The following is a 17,447-nucleotide window of genomic DNA, read 5'->3' as shown; positions in this document are numbered from 1 at the left end:
TCCAGACCATTTTGTAAGTTCCATAATGAACTTAAGAATTCGACCAGTTCATCTTTATAGCTAGAAAAAGTGGATCCAGTAGTAAAGCATATGCAGACTGGTTCTAATAAAGATGTGATGGTTCAATCTTTGAAAGCAAACTGGGATCTGAACCCTTGGAAACAGAACCCAGAGTCTGTGCTTTACTTACTGTGCTGTGCTGAGAAAAAAAAAATGAAATAAAGGTAATGGCCTTCCTGCAAATCTTCAAGGCAGCTCCTAGGAAAGAGAGAAGGTCAGAGTCAAACGAGGGCAGAAGGGAGGGCAAGCATAACAACTTATGCATATAATTAGAATCAATAGAAATAGCTAATTATAAAAATCTAGGTTGCAGATTTCTGGGGTAAATAACTACAATTGTATCAATGACTTTCTTTAAAAAAAAAAGTTTAGTTTTGAACCACTTACTAAGGTACTCATGACACAAGGTCTTACTGACAGAGAAACAGTAACTTTGAGTTTAAGAGATAACTCTGTTGCAGATGCCAGCAAGATTTTGCTGACAGGACCCTGATATAGCTGTCTCTTGTGAGGCGATGCCAGTGCCTGGCAAACACAGAAGTGGATGCTCACAGTCATCTATTGGATGGAACACAGGGCCCCCAATGGAGGAGCTAGAAAAAGTCCCCAAGGAGCTAAAGGGATCTGCAACCCTATAGGAGGAACAACATTCTGAACTAACCAGTAACACCCCTCCCCTGAGCTTGTGTCTCTAGTTGCATATGTAGCAGAGGATGGCCTAGTAGGCCATTAATGGGAGGAGAGGCCCTTGGTATTGTGAAGATTATATGTCCCAGTACAGGGGAATACCAGGGCCAGGAAGCAGGAGTAGGTGGGTTGGGGAGCAGGCCAGGAGGAGGGTATAGGCACTTTCGGGATAGCATTTGAAATGTAAATGAAGAAAATATCTAATAAAAAAAAGATAACTCTGTATCTTCCCATTGCTCTGTCCTCACAGGAAACAGACTATAAGGTCCAAATAAAATGCCTTTTTTTTTTTTTTTTTTAGCCATTTGGTGAGCCACAGATCCAATTGAAAAACAAAACATTAACAGATTACCTCTTCTTAACACTCAACTTAATCCCACAGCATAATTATATGGACACACATTTGCTTACAATTCCAGATGATTTAATTCCTCAGGTTATGAGCTCATTTTATAAAATAGTGTGTGTAAAATCAAGTTAAGACAGGGAATTTGGAATTCTTTATAGAACAGATTTAAAATAAATAGTAACACCAGCAAATTAGGGGGTAGACATTAGTGGGTAGTGTGATGGGGAGAGATGATAAGGGTGATGTTCCCTCCCCAGCAGAAGGTAAATGTAAAGCCATCTACTTTTAATAAAGGTACAGGGAGATTTGGGAGCTGGGATGTGACTGTGGTAGGTAAAGCTAATTGCATAGCTCAATTGCATGGATGGAAGAATATCTGCAATCAAAAAAAAACTTGAATTTCGAAGGAAAGGTGAAAGTTTTACGTTGGGAAATGTACAGGAGAGAAAGGAAACAAAAAATGAGTAAAAAGGACACGGAGATAGGAATATATTCAATATACAGAGGCTATAGAAATAGGAATATACTCAGTGTACAGAGGGCACAGGGATAGGAATATACTCAGTGTACAGAGGACATGGGGTTAGGAATATACTCAATGTACAGACAACATGGGGATAGGAATATACTCAGTGTACAGACGTCACAGAGATAGGAATATGCTCAGTGTACAGAGGACACAGGGATAGGAATATACTCAGTGTACAGAGGACACAGGAATAGGAATATACTCAGTGTACAGAGGACAAGGGTTAGGAATGTCCTCAGTGTACAGAGGACACGGGATAGGAATATACTCAGTGTACAGAGGACACAGGATAGGAATATACTCAGTGTACAGAGGACATGGGGTTAGGAATATACTCAGTGTACAGAGGACACAGGAATAGGAATATACTCAATGTACAGAGGACACAGGGATAGGAATATCCTCGGTGTACAGAGGACACCGGATAGGAATATCCTCGGTGTACAGGGGACACGGGGATAGGAATATCCTCGGTGTACAGGGGACACGGGGATAGGAATATACTCAGTGTACAGAGGACAAGGGTTAGGAATGTCCTCAGTGTACAGAGGACACAGGATAGGAATATACTCAGTGTACAGAACATGGGGTTAGGAATATACTCAGTGTACAGAGGACACGGGGATAGGAATATACAGTTCCTTACCTAGAGATCCACATTACAAGGTTTGGGAACTTCCCACAAGATTATCTTTAAAAGAATTCTTTCACACCATCTCAGAGCCATAATGACTGATAAGATAATTTTTTCACTGATCTGCATTATTTGGACTAAAGTGCCTTTCCCATAGGCTGATTACAATGGTATGAACATGCGATCATTATTTTCGGTCTCTGGCCTTCTTTAAGAAGGTGCTGCAAAGCATGTGCTTCCTTCCTCAGACAGCAGAGTCCTTTGGCTCTGTTCTCAGAGTAGTTCTACCATCTGAAAGGAATTTACCTCCTGTGCAGTGTCTACGGAGGTTGTGAGGTAAATCATCCAGTCAAGAGATGGGATAGTTTGAACTGCATGTCTCTTGAGTTCAGAATGACTCTAAAAACACGGCAAGAGGTGGGAGGAAATTAAAAGTTTTTGAAAGCCACTCAGATAAATATTGGGAAAATAGGAAATATCACTTTCATTGACTGAGTGAAATACCTGATATTTTTGCTGACCACTTGTAATGCACAATTTAATGTTAGGTAGAAAGAGAAAGGAAAATAAACACAGACATCAGCTACACACTACAGTGAGGACTTGTTCCCATTTAGCAGGGAAAATGCTTTATCTTAACAAAAAATTATATGTCAGAAATTTACAATTTCTGTAAAATGAGCTACACTAGCTAGCACTTCCTTTCAGAAAACAGAGCGGCTTTAGGGGAAAGGGGCTGTTTACATTTAGACACGGCGTGTTTCTCCTTGTAGAGTGAGCATGCTATCTGCCTTTTGAAAAGTTGTAATTTCTGTAAAAGGAATAAAAACGATAAATAGTGAATAGCTGAACTAGTGATAACAAAATTAAAAACTCCAGTTGCTGACCTCATGCATGAACTATTTGTAAACCACATCTTTTGGGGGAGATTTGAAATTTTGTGGTTCTCTTTTGGAATTAGAGTTTCAACTTCAGAGACTAGTTGAACTATCTATAAAGCACTATCTCTTGGTTCCGGCTAGGCCTGGATATTCCCATGATGAAAGGCCCTGAAAAAAGCTTCCCTTGATGTTCTAACATAACAATGAACAAACTAACATCCGGGTTCTCTTGTGCTCCCATAGCTTGCTCAGTTCAGGCAACAAAGTGCAAATAGTTAGAATAAGTAAACTATTTTACCACACATAAGTAAAATTCTGTAACTACTTTATGAATCCAGGTTTCACTGTGACAACAGACTTTAGTTAGGCATAAGATATGACCTTTAATTACTCTGATAGAAATAAAACTACTTTGCTAGCATTCTTCAAAAATTCAAAATATATACATCTTATCAGCTATAGAATAAAAACATCCAGAAATTTTTTATGCTTTCTGAAGGGAGGATAAAAAATAAAATCTGAGACATATTACTCTATATACTTAGCTTTAAATACATACAACAGTATTTTAGCATATTATTTTTCTAAAGCTCATGGCCAAACATCTTTAGAATCCTTGTAATACATAAAAATTTTAGCTCTGACAGAGTGGTTCAGAGAGTAAAGTCATTTAATGTTAGGCCATATGACCTGAGTTCCACCTCCACAGTAGACAGAGAGGACCAATGCCTAAGGATTATTCTATGAGCTACACACACATGCTATGGCACATGTGTTCCTGAAACACATAATAATAATAATAATAATAATAATAATGAGGAGGAGGAAGAGGAGGAGGAGAAGAAGGAGGAGGAGGAGGAGGAGGAAGAGGAGGAGAAGGAGAAGGAGAAGGAGAAGGAGAAGAAGAAGAAGAAGAAGAAGAAGAAGAAGAAGAAGAAGAAGAAGAAGAAGAAGAAGCAGCAGCATTCTAGCTCCTTAATTAAATTCTTAATTAACTTTAGATTAAAGACTTTAACGACATTTGGGTTCTATCATATCTTATCCTAGAGATGACTATAGCATTCATATTCTTAGTCTTATCACCCATGTTGAGTTGTATTAATATGAGTCCTACCAAAGGTGACCCACATTTATAATGGATTTATAAAATCAGATTTATTAAGGTAATAACAATGTCAGGCCTCTTTTAATTTGTATATTTTATGTATTTTACATGAATGTATAATTATACTTAAATATGAACATTCTGATTGCACATTAGAATTAGTTCTTAAATAATGAATTTGAACTTAAGGTTCTGTTTTAAGTAGAGATGTAGTTGTGAAGGGAGGTATGGCCAGTTATTTAAACTTATCAACTCACATATACACACAGCCAATCTTAACCAAAATAAATCCTCAAGCTCCACACATCCATTGGTCTTGGATGTTTCTTTCAGAGTTTTTGTATCTATTGGGTACACCATATATATATATGATAGTACAGAGGGACATAGATAGAAAAAGACAGAAACAAGGATATCATTTGTGGATCCTCTCTGCTGCTAGATAGCTTAATATAAACTATCACACACCTGAGAGCCTGCCTGGTGTCCTAGAATATCCCAACCTCCTCATGGTTCTACGCAACTGTTCCCTGTCTTCTAATGCCTTAGGAAGCTCTGTGATCATGTGAACCATATGTAGTCCCTGAATAAACATTCCAGAATTCCAATTTATTATATCACAAGTGTCAGAGACGAAGTGATGGTCACATGGTGACCATCAGCCTTTGTTTTCTTTAAAACCTCGAAGACTTCCTGGTGCACCAGTGTTCAGGGGCATCTGACACTGACTCTGTGTTTCTAGCATTACCCAGGGACATTCGTTCATTCCACATTAATAGATTTGGCTGAAATCAGTTATGCTCACAACACAGTATAAAAACATGTCTTTTAAGTTTTCCCACTGGTGCTGGAAGTCTTTTGTGTAAAATCAATACAGTTCAGCCAGGCTGAAAACATTACATGGGAAATTAACACACTTGAAACTTGTATCTTTGTTAATGAAGTGACCTCATGAACAAATGGCAGAGGTCACACAGCATTCATAACTGCCTGTCGGGGCCCCAAAGAGAAAATATAGAAAAAAAATTTCTGAAAAATGAATGGCTACATCATTAAACAAAGTTAAAAAAATTAGCCAAATATTTTTGTTCTACTCTTATTTTAATACTGGGGATGTGAATATACATTAAGTTTTATGTATGAATTATTTCTTATTAGAGGGACATTGAAGAAAGGAACTAGATATACCAATCAAACTACACCAGAGCTGTGTACATTACTTTTTCATATTAAAACAACATGTACTATGAGACTAGAGGTTCATCTGTAGTGCTGATTTAAACACAGAGCCCTATGCACACAAGACACTAAACTTTGTCTCCCAGTTCCAGGCCCAGCTCCACAAACCTATTAATTCCTATTAATCTCATTAGCTTTTGAAGTTGTGGATCATCACAGATGCACATTTCTGACATGGATTTCCACCTCATAGACAATTCTTCTGCCTGTGTCTCCTTTTATCCTAGTGTCAACATCTGTCACATCTACCTCTTGTCACTTCCTCGTGCACCCTACTTCATTGAGAAAACCCTGTACTGATTCAGAATTAAGGCCTATGTTAAACTACCCCAGAAACTCGGTATGACTTTTCAGCTGAAAATAGCATTTCAGAGGCATCTAGGTCAGATGATCTATTGGCATTTTATTTGGGCTCAGTTTTACTGTGGCTAGAAAAAAACACAGCCACATCTCTCATTATTGTTATCACTGAGCTTTGCCACAAGTTTTAATGAGATAAAACATTATCACCGAGCCTTGCTTTATCTAAGTAATATGTTCCAAAACTTCTTGTTAAGATGTATATAAGGATGGAATGAAACACTTAAAACAAGCTGCACATACAAAATTCAGAATGTAGCACTGGGTAATAGTTAATGAACACTCGTTCACTTGATTATGATTATTATTGTACCACTGTGAAATTAAGAATTTATAGGTTATATAATATATACCTAAGTATTTTAGGTGAAGATCAAATAACTGTTTTCAAATATGCCAATTGAAATAATAATGAGAGAGTATGTGGAGCATTCACTGGCAGCTTTGGAAAGAAGAGGAACATCTAATAACTTAATTCAAACTTCAGATTAAGAGTGTTTAATAACAGAATGTATGTATTATGTGGTAAATATTTTATGCGATATACATATACATAGATATATGTATAATGTAAACACATTTACTGTTCTCTGTAGGCTAAAATTGTTACACAAAGTTATCAATCAACAGACATTTATCTTTGCATGTGCATTTTAGATGGGACAAAAATACCACACACTTCTAAGCATAAAACTTTACTGTATTCTTGCAGCTATAAATATTTGCACTTGGACTGTAACATCACTGGGAAGAAGTAGCTTTCATCTTCATATCTATGTCTTCAAATACTGAATAGTGGATTACTTATAAATAACTCAGTTTTCACACCCTTGTAATGCAAAAAAAAATGCTTTTTTCTTTTACTTCTGAAAGTCACTTTAAATTATTTAGATTTCTGGGGAAGGTCTTCAGAGTCACAGAGTGTTTGTTTGTTTGTTTGTTTGTTTATCACTGTCTGTTTGATTTTGTTTTTGTTAATGTCTATACACCTCCTTGGGTAGTACAGAATCAAAGCTTTCAACCTTGAGACTATTTGGTTCCTCGTCAGGTTTGCCATTTTTGCTTATACTTGTGCTCCCAGAACTTCGGTGACCTATTGAAGCCACCAGATTTAGGTCATTTCCAAATATCGGGATCTCCCTAATGATTCTGGATCATAAAGTTCCCCATGGTTTTTCCTTGAACAGATAATTTTATCCATGTGTATTTTAATATTTGCGAAACTTGAAAAGCTTTGACTCACTCACCACATTTCAGTCGGGAAAGAACGGTCTCAGTAATTGATTTCTTACACCAGGCTATTGGCTAACAAGAAGAGCCAGTGCTTTGCCTTGCCTCTCAAAGCAAGGCTAATGGATCTCTGTGTTCTCTAGGGTGGCTAAGATTAAGAATTAATAAGTCCACATTCCAGGAAGTTTTCTCTTGAAGGTTCATATGGATTCAAGTGACCCTCTGCCTCAGCTTTCCTGGCCCTTCCCTGAAGTAAATTGGGTGGTCGGTACACCATCTGGGTTGAGATTGGTTCCTCAAATGAAGGGAAATGCAGTGAACAGTCAACAGCTGCTGGTCTCAGTTTCCAGTTGCTTACTGACCAAATGTTGCCTGGTGACAGATAGACATGCACCTGCTCATGTTCCTGTTCTTCACTTTAGATGACAAAGATTTGGTTATACAGATAAGGCTAAATGAATAGAATGAAGAATGACCCTTCCACAAGCCTTTCTAGATTTATTGCTGATATGTGCATGAGTGAAGTCTTTGAACTGACATACAAGGCTCTTAAACTTTACTTCTGTTGAGCTGTTCTGCAGGTTTTATTATTTTAAGTGTTATCTCTTTGAGGCAGCTCTCCTGAGTCTGCTTGGCAGATGGAGCTCATTCTCCTTGAAAGTTCCCAATGTACTTGACATATGTCTTTAAGATAACAATTATCTGCATTCTTTCTTTTTGATATTCTGTTTACACTAGTAATATGATAGCCCTAGAGGCTGTTGCCAGCAGTCCTGTGACCAGGTAGAGAACCAACAAAATGAATCATGAGGAAGATAAAGAAACACATCTTAGAGTCACACAGTTGGAAACCTGATCATGTTTTACCTAAAGTTATCTTTTTGCTTATGCCAGTAAAGAGCTAAGTTTTGTGCTGTCGTGAAGTTATTTATCATAGATGCAATTATCATGAAAGATCTACTGCTATAATAGACAACCGCCAATTCTGACTGTGATCTTATTGAGAACATGTTTGATAGTCCTTTTGTCTGCATCTTTATTGCTGAGACAAAAATTCTACACCTAGGAGGTGTTCAATTAATAGGTTTTGAATTAATTAAAAACAAGTGACAAGAAATAAAGAGAACAATTATAAAACCATAAGGTCATTGTTTTTTATTTATAGTTTCATTCATTTTTCATTGATAATAACTGGGAGATGAAAGAGATCAATAAAGGGGAAGAGAGTAATGTAGCTAGACAGATTGGCTAGCCTAAGTTGAATGAAAGCTGGGGTAGCAGGAGGGACTCTGACAGATAAATAGAAATAAAACATGTGAAATCAATCAATAATCATGGGAACATGCAGTTAAGCCTTCCTTTATATTATAATCATCTCTGTAGTACTTTGAAGCCACGATAGATAGTGTGTGAAGGAGTCTTAATACACATCCAAAGTTATTTACTGTGCAGGTAAAACAATAAAGAAAGGAGTGGTGAACTTAGAGGAAGAGAAGTGGGGCTGTAAGTGTTCAGTGTGAAAAGTGAAAGAGAAGCAATGATTACTTCTGAAGTACAAAGGGAAGTCAAGGATACAGAAGGAACTGCATTCTGAAGAACAAAGGAATTGGATCCTCATAGGAAACCAAGCAGTTACATAGATTGAATACAAAGAATGACAGAAGACCAGAGTGAGATGCAGTGTTGAAAATAGGAGTGTAACAGTTGAGATACTAAGTACAGCAAACAAGATTTAAGATGCCAGAAATGATAGTATTGCCTTGACGAAGCTGGATCGAGAATGCCTCCTGAGTGAGGAGAAAGCAAATAGAGATCACCACAAATGCTAAAAGCAACCTTAGCCCTTCTTCAATGCCTGATTCATGATCAAGGATAGGATGAAAGAAAGGGAATGTTAGGATAAGGCAGGTTAGAACAGTGACATTCAAGACTCTCAATTAGAGGGAAGGTATACCCATTGGGAAGTACAGACTAGGAGAGAAAAAATATAATACTGTCAAAGAGGAATCTTTAGGTATAAAGGTCAAAAGTTAAATTCATTTTTTATCTTTTTTTATTAGATATTTTCTTTATCTACATTTCAAATGCTATCCCGAAAGTTCCCTATACCCTCCCCATGCCCCTCTCCCCTACTCACCCACTCCCACTTCTTAGCCCTGGCGTTCCCCTGGAGCATATAAAGTTTGCAAGACCAAGGGGCCTCTCTTCCCACTGATGGCAGACTAGGCCATCTTCTGCTACATATGCAGCTAGAGACACGAGCTCTGAGGGGGTACTGGTTAGTTCATATTGTTGTTAAATTCATGCTTTCAAGTATGTCTACTTTTACAAGAAGTTTAAAGCCTCTGAAAGATAGCCAAAGACATTGAGCCAGTTTCTGGATCATTCTACAACTCAAAATAGCTGATACCTCTTCCATCCTCTTCCATTCATTCTCTCTCTCTCTCTCTCTCTCTCTCTCTCTCTGTGTGTGTGTGTGTGTTTGTGTGTGTGTTGTGTTATTATTTACTTTGTCCTCCTCCAGGCTCCACTGGTCTAATGAATCTTAAAACTTCTGTAAAAAGTTTATCACTGTATCTGACACTTGTAAAGTTCAACAAATTCATCTTTTTTACTCTTTCTTTGCTTCTACCTACTTTCATAATATCTAAGCATTACACTAAATTTCAGAACACTCTAATATTTAACAGTGAAATTATTCAAATGACAAAAACCAAAATATGGTCTATGTATCACAATGCTATTATTTAATATTAAAGGTCTTTGAATTTTTACTATTAGATAAAATTTCAGCATACCCTGAAACTACTTCTGGCTTTTTGACTTAAAGCAATTATTATACTCCAATTGACACAATGAATGAAATAAGCCAATTAAGTTTTATAAGAAGAGGCCAATTCAATAAAATCTATAAATGACCAGATGACTTTAGCTTTTCTGGATTTGATAAGCTACAGGGTTTGAACTTAGGGAGAGAAAGGTCATAGTAGCTACTACTCCCTGTGGACTTCCATGTTTCAGTTGTATTTATTTCAGAAAAGTGAAGGGAGTGTAATGTTGCCATTATCAATGCGTTCATTACATCAGTGATAGTAATTATTATTTCTCTAGTATTATTGTTCTTGACTCCGCTTAGTTTGTGATTTACATGCCTGCTCTCAAAATATTTAGAACTACTTCATAAGTTGATTAACTTTAATGAACACCTTGGAAGTCAATCTACCCATTTCAATGCATTCTTCTTTATACCCCAATATAAAATAAAAATACCCAAAATAAGCAGTGGATGAATCTGTTCAATTAAGTTCATTTTTTTCAATATTTTAACATCCAAAAATCAAAGTTTTCAAGACAAATTTTAGTGATCTAGAAGAAGCAATCTAGTCTTTGGGAAAAGAAAGTTTCTCCTGGACAGAACATCTATCAGATTGTCAAAAATGCTGATTAAAGCACAGATCGAACCAAAGATCTATGTCACACACATTACTGTCACAACAAAAATTTAACCATAGTATATTTTCCTTGGTAAAGAATTTATGCTACTAATTTAAACATCACTGACACAAATCCCACAATGTAATATAATAGAGAACCTTTCCCTTCCTCATGTTTGTGAAAGAGCTTCTCTAGCATACCACAGCCCTTTTACCCACATCCTCCTGAAGTGGAAAAGCAAAGGACACAGGAGGTGAAGAAAGGAGGAAGGGGATTGTGCTCCCCTTAAATAACCACAGGCAGGAGTACAGGAAGTGGTGTGTTCAATGGGAGAAACATTTTCTTGCTAGATAAACGACTTTCTTCTTTTCTCACCCTAAAAGGGAAACTGAGTTTCCTCTATGGGTTTCTGTTCACCACATTTTCCTGTGTTTGTCATCCTCATATGCTATAATAAATTTCAGGCAGTCTTCCTACACAGTACTGTTCAGGGCATTCAATGAGGATATTTTTCACTTTTACACTAAGAAGGGATCAAGATAAAGTGTGTAAAAACAATTGATTTTGAATACTAATGGCCCAACATACAGATTTCATAAGCAAATCCTACCAAACTGTTTCTTTGTTTTTAGATATGGTGTTGAGATACTCAGTGTTACTAAAAATGGCTTTTTCAGTAAACATTTACCTATATGTTTTAAACGTTTCTTTGCATACATTTAGAAAAAACAAAAACAAACAAACAACCAAGCAAACTGACAACTATGCTTCACTGTCAAAGCTTCCAGTTTGTGTACTCATTCTGTGTTGACACTGTAGTTTTTTATAATGATGCTTAAATATTGCTTTGGATATGACTATGCAAAAACCATTAGCACAGGCATCAGTTGCATATAAAATGATGAGTTATTAAGCGTTTTATTTTTTACATTATAGAAATGTACCTCATACAACTACTTTGCTTTCTTGGAACATAATCTAGCAGTTTAAAAGGTTAAAATATTTATATTAACATAACTTATTCTATAAATATTAGATTGCTTATTACTTATAAAAGGAAAATGTGATTAAGTTACACTTAAGTCAAGCCAGTATTTTTAGAGCCTTTTCATGTAGTACAAATCTGTTTAATAACAGTTACTTAGAGTGGATATTTGATGTTTTTATCATGTAGGAACATTGTGAATTAAAATGATTGAAAACATATTCATTAAACACAAAATATTACTACAAAATTTTAATTAAATGAAACCAATTTTTAAAATATTATATATTTATTAGAAAATACTGTCATTAATGTTTTATACAGCATATATATCTCTAGCCAGAAACATTTAAATGGTCAATTTGTACTTTTATTTCATTTAATGAGAACTTATAAGTGGGAAAAGCTTAGTGAGTAAAATAAGGCGTTTCTCATTAGTTTCTCATTAAAAAACTCATTATTAGCTTTTGTTACAATGGAATAGTGACTGATATGGCCAAAGTACTTCTTAAAGAAAGAATTTATACATCAAATGTAATGTGAATGTTTAAAGTATCAAACATAGGCAGCAATGTTATGTGGGCTTAGATTGAAGAGTTCTAGAAATAAAAAATTATTAAAGCCAAAGTTATTAAAACAACTAGATTTTGAAAGTATAAAACTGTAGCTGCCAGTGGCTACATGAACTGGGTTCCCGAGAGGAAGGCTGAGGCTGCATGGGAGAGACTGTGAGAGAAGACTCCACCCTAGGTGGGCTAGACTGTTGTGGCAGACCAGGTCTGAACCAGCCTGCTCAAGGCTGGAGGAGGGTACAGTACATAAGACAATAATCAGGCATGGAGGGAAATGCAGACAGGCAGATCTCTAAATTCAAAGGCAACCTGGTCTACAGTGTGAGTTCCAGGACAGCCAGAGTTGTATAAAGAAACTCTGAAAATCTGTCTCAAAATATATATGTATATGTGTGTGTGTGTGTGTATGTATTATATGTATTATATATATATATATATATATATTAGAAAGGAAAAAAGGGAAAATAAAGTTTATAAATTTATAAGCCAATTTAAAAACCTATAAAGTTTAACTGCACTTTGTGTGTTATTTAATACCCAGAAGTCAGATCATTCATTGCACAGATGGTACAAAATGAACAAATTCATAGTATTTAGAAATTAAGTTTAGGAATAAGTTTAGAAATACATCACCTTAAATTCTAGAAATCAAAAAAGTGTATAAATTTAATTAGAGCTACTCTGTATAGTTTCAAGAGTGTGATAAAGGTACAAGTGGCATGTGGGCAACCAACTTCATTGTGATTATATCTACAAGAAGAAAGGAATATCTGATAATGTAGATGTATCCAACAACAGAAGACACAAACCTTAGAGGCAAATATACTATTATCATGTAAAATGGACATAGTATCAAACTGCCTTCTGATTTCATTTTTCTAATATCACTAGAGAAATGTCTTTGTGCAGTGGCTGGTGGTTAATGCAGAAACTCAAAGTTGGATATAGTGCTGAAAATAAGTGTCTGTGGAGGGTTCAGCTGGAAATGGGACATATATAATCAACCCTTTCCACCAAGTCTTGGGAACCATTGGAAGGAGAGGAAGAAATGTTTTTAAAAGGTAGAGGTCAGGGAAGACTGGAACACCAGTGTTGTCCTGGCATTACAGAACCACTATACTCATGGCAGCTATCATTACCTCCATAAGACCTTCACATGAGGCCAAGACAGTCAACATTCTAGCACAGGGGAAGCAGGGATTCAAATTCTAAGGGAAAGAAAATTAGTTTTATTTAAGGGTGTGGCTGCTGGCAAGTCAACTATGCTCCACTGGGTGGCCCCACATTAAACAGTATTTAGACATAAAACATTGGACTGTGTGAGTCATTTAAAAAAACAACAACATAACGTCAAGAGGGGTGTGAGTGGGAGGCACTGGAAAGAGTAAGGAATGAGTCAATCAAAAGGCACTGTATGAATGTAGGAAGTTCTCAAAGAATTAATTAGTTTGTACTTTTTAAAGGTTTTGGGATATTTTTAAACCTGGAGTTTGAGCTACATATAACTCATTGAGAACATATACCTAACATGTGAGATTCCCAACAATGAAATAAATAAATTTTTCTTTGAAATTTAAATAGAACTGTTTCACAAATTGGATAGGAAACATTGACATAAATTCCAACAGTAGGGAGCATTACATAATCATGTGATTTGTCCAACAGGATGAGGTTTTGAAGATATAGAAAAACCAAAATAAATAAATTAATATAAGATTACTATATAATTGGAAATTGATCCACTGGTTTTTCTCTCAATTTTTAAGCTTACCAGTTATTTGGTAGGTGGGTATGTTTTAATTTTTAATATATACAGTGTGGATATTAAGTCAAGACAGCAAAGACCTGCTATGTTTGTAATCCATTGGGTGGTAATAATACTGAAGTTCTTATTTACATATTAAAGTTTCTCTCTTTTAAATTTGCAGTTTTGTTAAAGGGAGGAAAAAGAGAAGAAGAGAAACCATTTCGAGACTGTGCAGATGTATATCAAGCTGGTTTTAATAAGAGTGGAATCTACACTATTTATTTTAATAATATGCCAGAACCCAAAAAGGTAAGATCAGAAGTGCTTGTTTATGGGATGGAAAGCAGATCCTGGTTGAATTGCTATATAATCAAACAAATTTGTTAGCTGTTGAACACAGTACACATTGGATACACATTCTCTCTCTCTCTCTCTCTCTCTCTCTCTCTCTCTCTCTCTCTCTCACTCGCTCTCGCTCTCATGCAGGCATGCACGCACACACGCATGCACACACACGTGCATGTATGCATGTCAGCTACTCTTTTTCTGTTACCTGAGGGATTTTATTTTAAGGATGGTCCATAGACAATGAAACCGATATTCTGCAGACATTGTCTAGCCTCAGTACCTCTGATCTGTTTACTACATAAACTTTTGTTTTCTTCTGTTTCTTGGATGTGCTCAGGCATGCTTGTTTGTACAAACTATATGCTGCTTTCACATTTCCCCTCTGTACATAAGAACATATTAGAGTGATCTTCCAAAGTCCCAAGATGTCAGAGAGCATGTCCATAGCCAGTTGGACATAGCATGTCCAACTCCAGGGATTTACAGAATTATTGCTCCTGTTAACATGAAAGGAATGTAGCCTGTCTTATCACACAATAGTGAAAGAATGAGCTCTCATAGGTACTTGAATGCAGGTGGGGAGAACATGCCATTCTTCATGTTGACCCATGCCTAAAGTAAACTTGGAAGCAATTAAGCAACATCATGCTATCCTGTCTCTTTTACAGACCCTCCACTGCATTGGTCCATTAAACATCCATCTATGTACAATTAATTAGATCTCATTCATTTTCCAGTAACTGTCAAAGAACATAAATAAAAAACAGAATTCTCAGTGTCATGGAGAAAATGGTCATTTAGAGTTACCAAATATTACAGAAGTGTAGTGCTTGAGGTGGCTTTTTGAAGGAGGTTACATAGGGACCTTTAGGTGAGGCAGTGAAAGACACTGGGATCAGAGGCAACAGACCTACCTGCATTTCAACATGCAAAAGTTTTGCTGCATTTAGAAGGCTCAAAGACAGATGCCCATTCTTGGATAGAACACTTTCCTCTAACCACCAACCAGGGGGTACACTCATGGCTCCAGTGGCATATGTAGCAGAGGATGGCCTTGTTGGACACCAATGTGAGAAGAGGCCCTTGGTCCTGTGAAGGCTCAATGCCCCAGTGTAGGAGAATGTTAGGACTGGGAAGCAGGAGTGGCTGGGTGGGTCGGGGAGCACCATCATAGAAGCATAGGGATGAGGGATGGGATAGGGTGTTTTCAGAGGGGAAACTAGGAAAGGGAATAACATTTGAAATGCAAATAAAGAAAATATAGAATAAAAAAATAAAATAAAAACCACTTTCCTCTGTCCTATGTAGCACCTGTTTATGCATCTTCATTTTCTTTGAATCCTGTGAAAAAATGCACATATTTTGACCTTCCATTTCCCCAGGTAATTTTGTAGGACATTTCTATAATTAGAGTTCTACAAAGAAGGGACTGTGGCATTTTTTTTACAAACATGCCAAGCATGTTTTCTTCACACACTAGGTCCTTAATAAATCAATGAGCAAATGAAGTAAAGCATGAACTAGCCATGACATCATCAGCATGTCGATCTAGTATCACTAATCCCAACAGTTTTCCTGATTTCGGGACCTTTTGATAAGCAAGGTAGGTGAATCTTGGATACCAGTGTGCCACATACAATACAAGGCCTCATGTCTGGTCTAGAGTCCTGGTCCAATCAAAGGCTAAATCTCTTATACACCTGTCTCTTGATCCTGATTTCAATAAGGTCTACTGGGTATGGCTGTTTTGCTATTTTTCTCTTTTCTTGAGATAATTTTCTTCTTGAAAGAAGCCTTCAGATTTGCTCTACAGGTGGGAGTGAGAAAGATGGGGTAGAAGGCACAAGATGTGGGAAAGACTCACAAATGCTCTTTGATTTCACCTGACTTTTTTTTGGTATGCATTCTGGACAACATTCTTTGAACCAAGTAATGTGTGACTTAAAATAAAATAAAACAAAGAATCATACAAAAATATGAACATACGAGAGATGAGAAAAACTGATGGTAGGGAGGGGCATTTGGATATCCTAAAATAAGTCTACACACACACACACACACACACACACACACACACACACACACTCTTGAGGAATTCAGTGTAAGAGCCAGCCACCACATTACAATAGGGTTTTCCAGACTTTTCGTTGTGTAAACTAAAAGTGTTCTCATTAGGAGTTTAAAGGAATATATATTTCTTCTTTTCCCTAAGAGAACTTCTTTTTTTCCATCATGATTTTTACACACTTCTTTCATTTATTTACATCAGAAATGTTGTCCCGCCCTCCTGTGTGTCACATATGTAGCAGAGGGCTGCTACACATGTGTGTCACATATGTAGCAGAGGGCTGCTACACCTAACAGAATTCTTTCACAAGTATCAGTATTCTTTGATTCAGACTGATTTTCCTACACTTTTTAAGGCTGGTAACACATTTTGTTTGAAGTCTCTTACTATAATCATTTAACATGGCCTTGGAAATAACACATGTTTATGAGTTCATTACAAGAATTTCAGAAGCTGATTATTGGATTTAAAAGCTAATATAAAATGAGAAAATTCATTATGTGTCTTTTCTAATTAGACCGGGGTATGGTTAACATAACAGTCACTACTGTTCTTGAATATGCTCAGCAAAAGCTCATCTCTTTTAATTCTTTTTGTAATGTTCTCACACGTTCATCAGAGGTTAACTATACTTGCCTCTAAAAATTAGCAATATTAATATAAGTGAAGTGTGTATGATATGGTATATGAAGTAATCAATGAAATAGTTAAGATGACAGAGTACACATTGGGGAACTCATGGCTCCAACTGCATATCTAGCAGAGGATGGCCTTACGTGGCATCAATGGGAGGGGATTCCTTTGGTCCTGGATGACCCAGGGTAGAGGAATGCTAGGGCTCTGAGGTAGGAGTGGGCAGGCAGATGGGGGAGGAGGGAAGAGATTGGGGCTTGTGAAGGGGAAACTGGGAAGGATGATAACATTTGAAATATAAATAAATAAAATAATCAATAAACAAAACAAAATAAAACAAAACAAAGATAACAGACAAGAGTGAATAACAGCAAATACTCATCTATTAGGAGATGCTGGGACAGTAATATACCAGAATATCTATCTATCTATCTATCTATCTATCTATCTATCTATCTATCTATCTATTATCTATCTCTCTTTCTATCTATTATCTATCTATCTATCTATCTATCTATCTATCTATCTATCTATCTATCTATCTGTCTATTAAATTGAGTACCCATACTTTTCATATCCTATCTT

General features: G+C 36.5%; 1 protein-coding gene across 4 annotated transcripts in view; it reads left to right on the top strand.

Annotated features, from left to right (window-relative positions):
* The window catches only part of Angpt1 (angiopoietin 1), a 233,575-nt gene that overhangs the window by 168,023 nt on the left and 48,105 nt on the right, over positions 1 to 17,447 (top strand). For all 4 annotated transcript variants that reach the window (XM_021183365.1, XM_029469438.1, XM_029469437.1 and 1 more), the window contains one exon: positions 13,995 to 14,122. In XM_021183365.1, the coding sequence (XP_021039024.1) occupies positions 13,995 to 14,122 (128 nt within the window). The remainder of the gene's footprint in view (positions 1 to 13,994; positions 14,123 to 17,447) is intronic.

Source organism: Mus caroli, chromosome 15 (assembly GCF_900094665.2).
Source record: "Mus caroli chromosome 15, CAROLI_EIJ_v1.1, whole genome shotgun sequence".
Lineage (NCBI taxonomy): Eukaryota > Metazoa > Chordata > Mammalia > Rodentia > Muridae > Mus > Mus caroli.
This window is presented reverse-complemented; position numbering and strand designations above follow the sequence as displayed.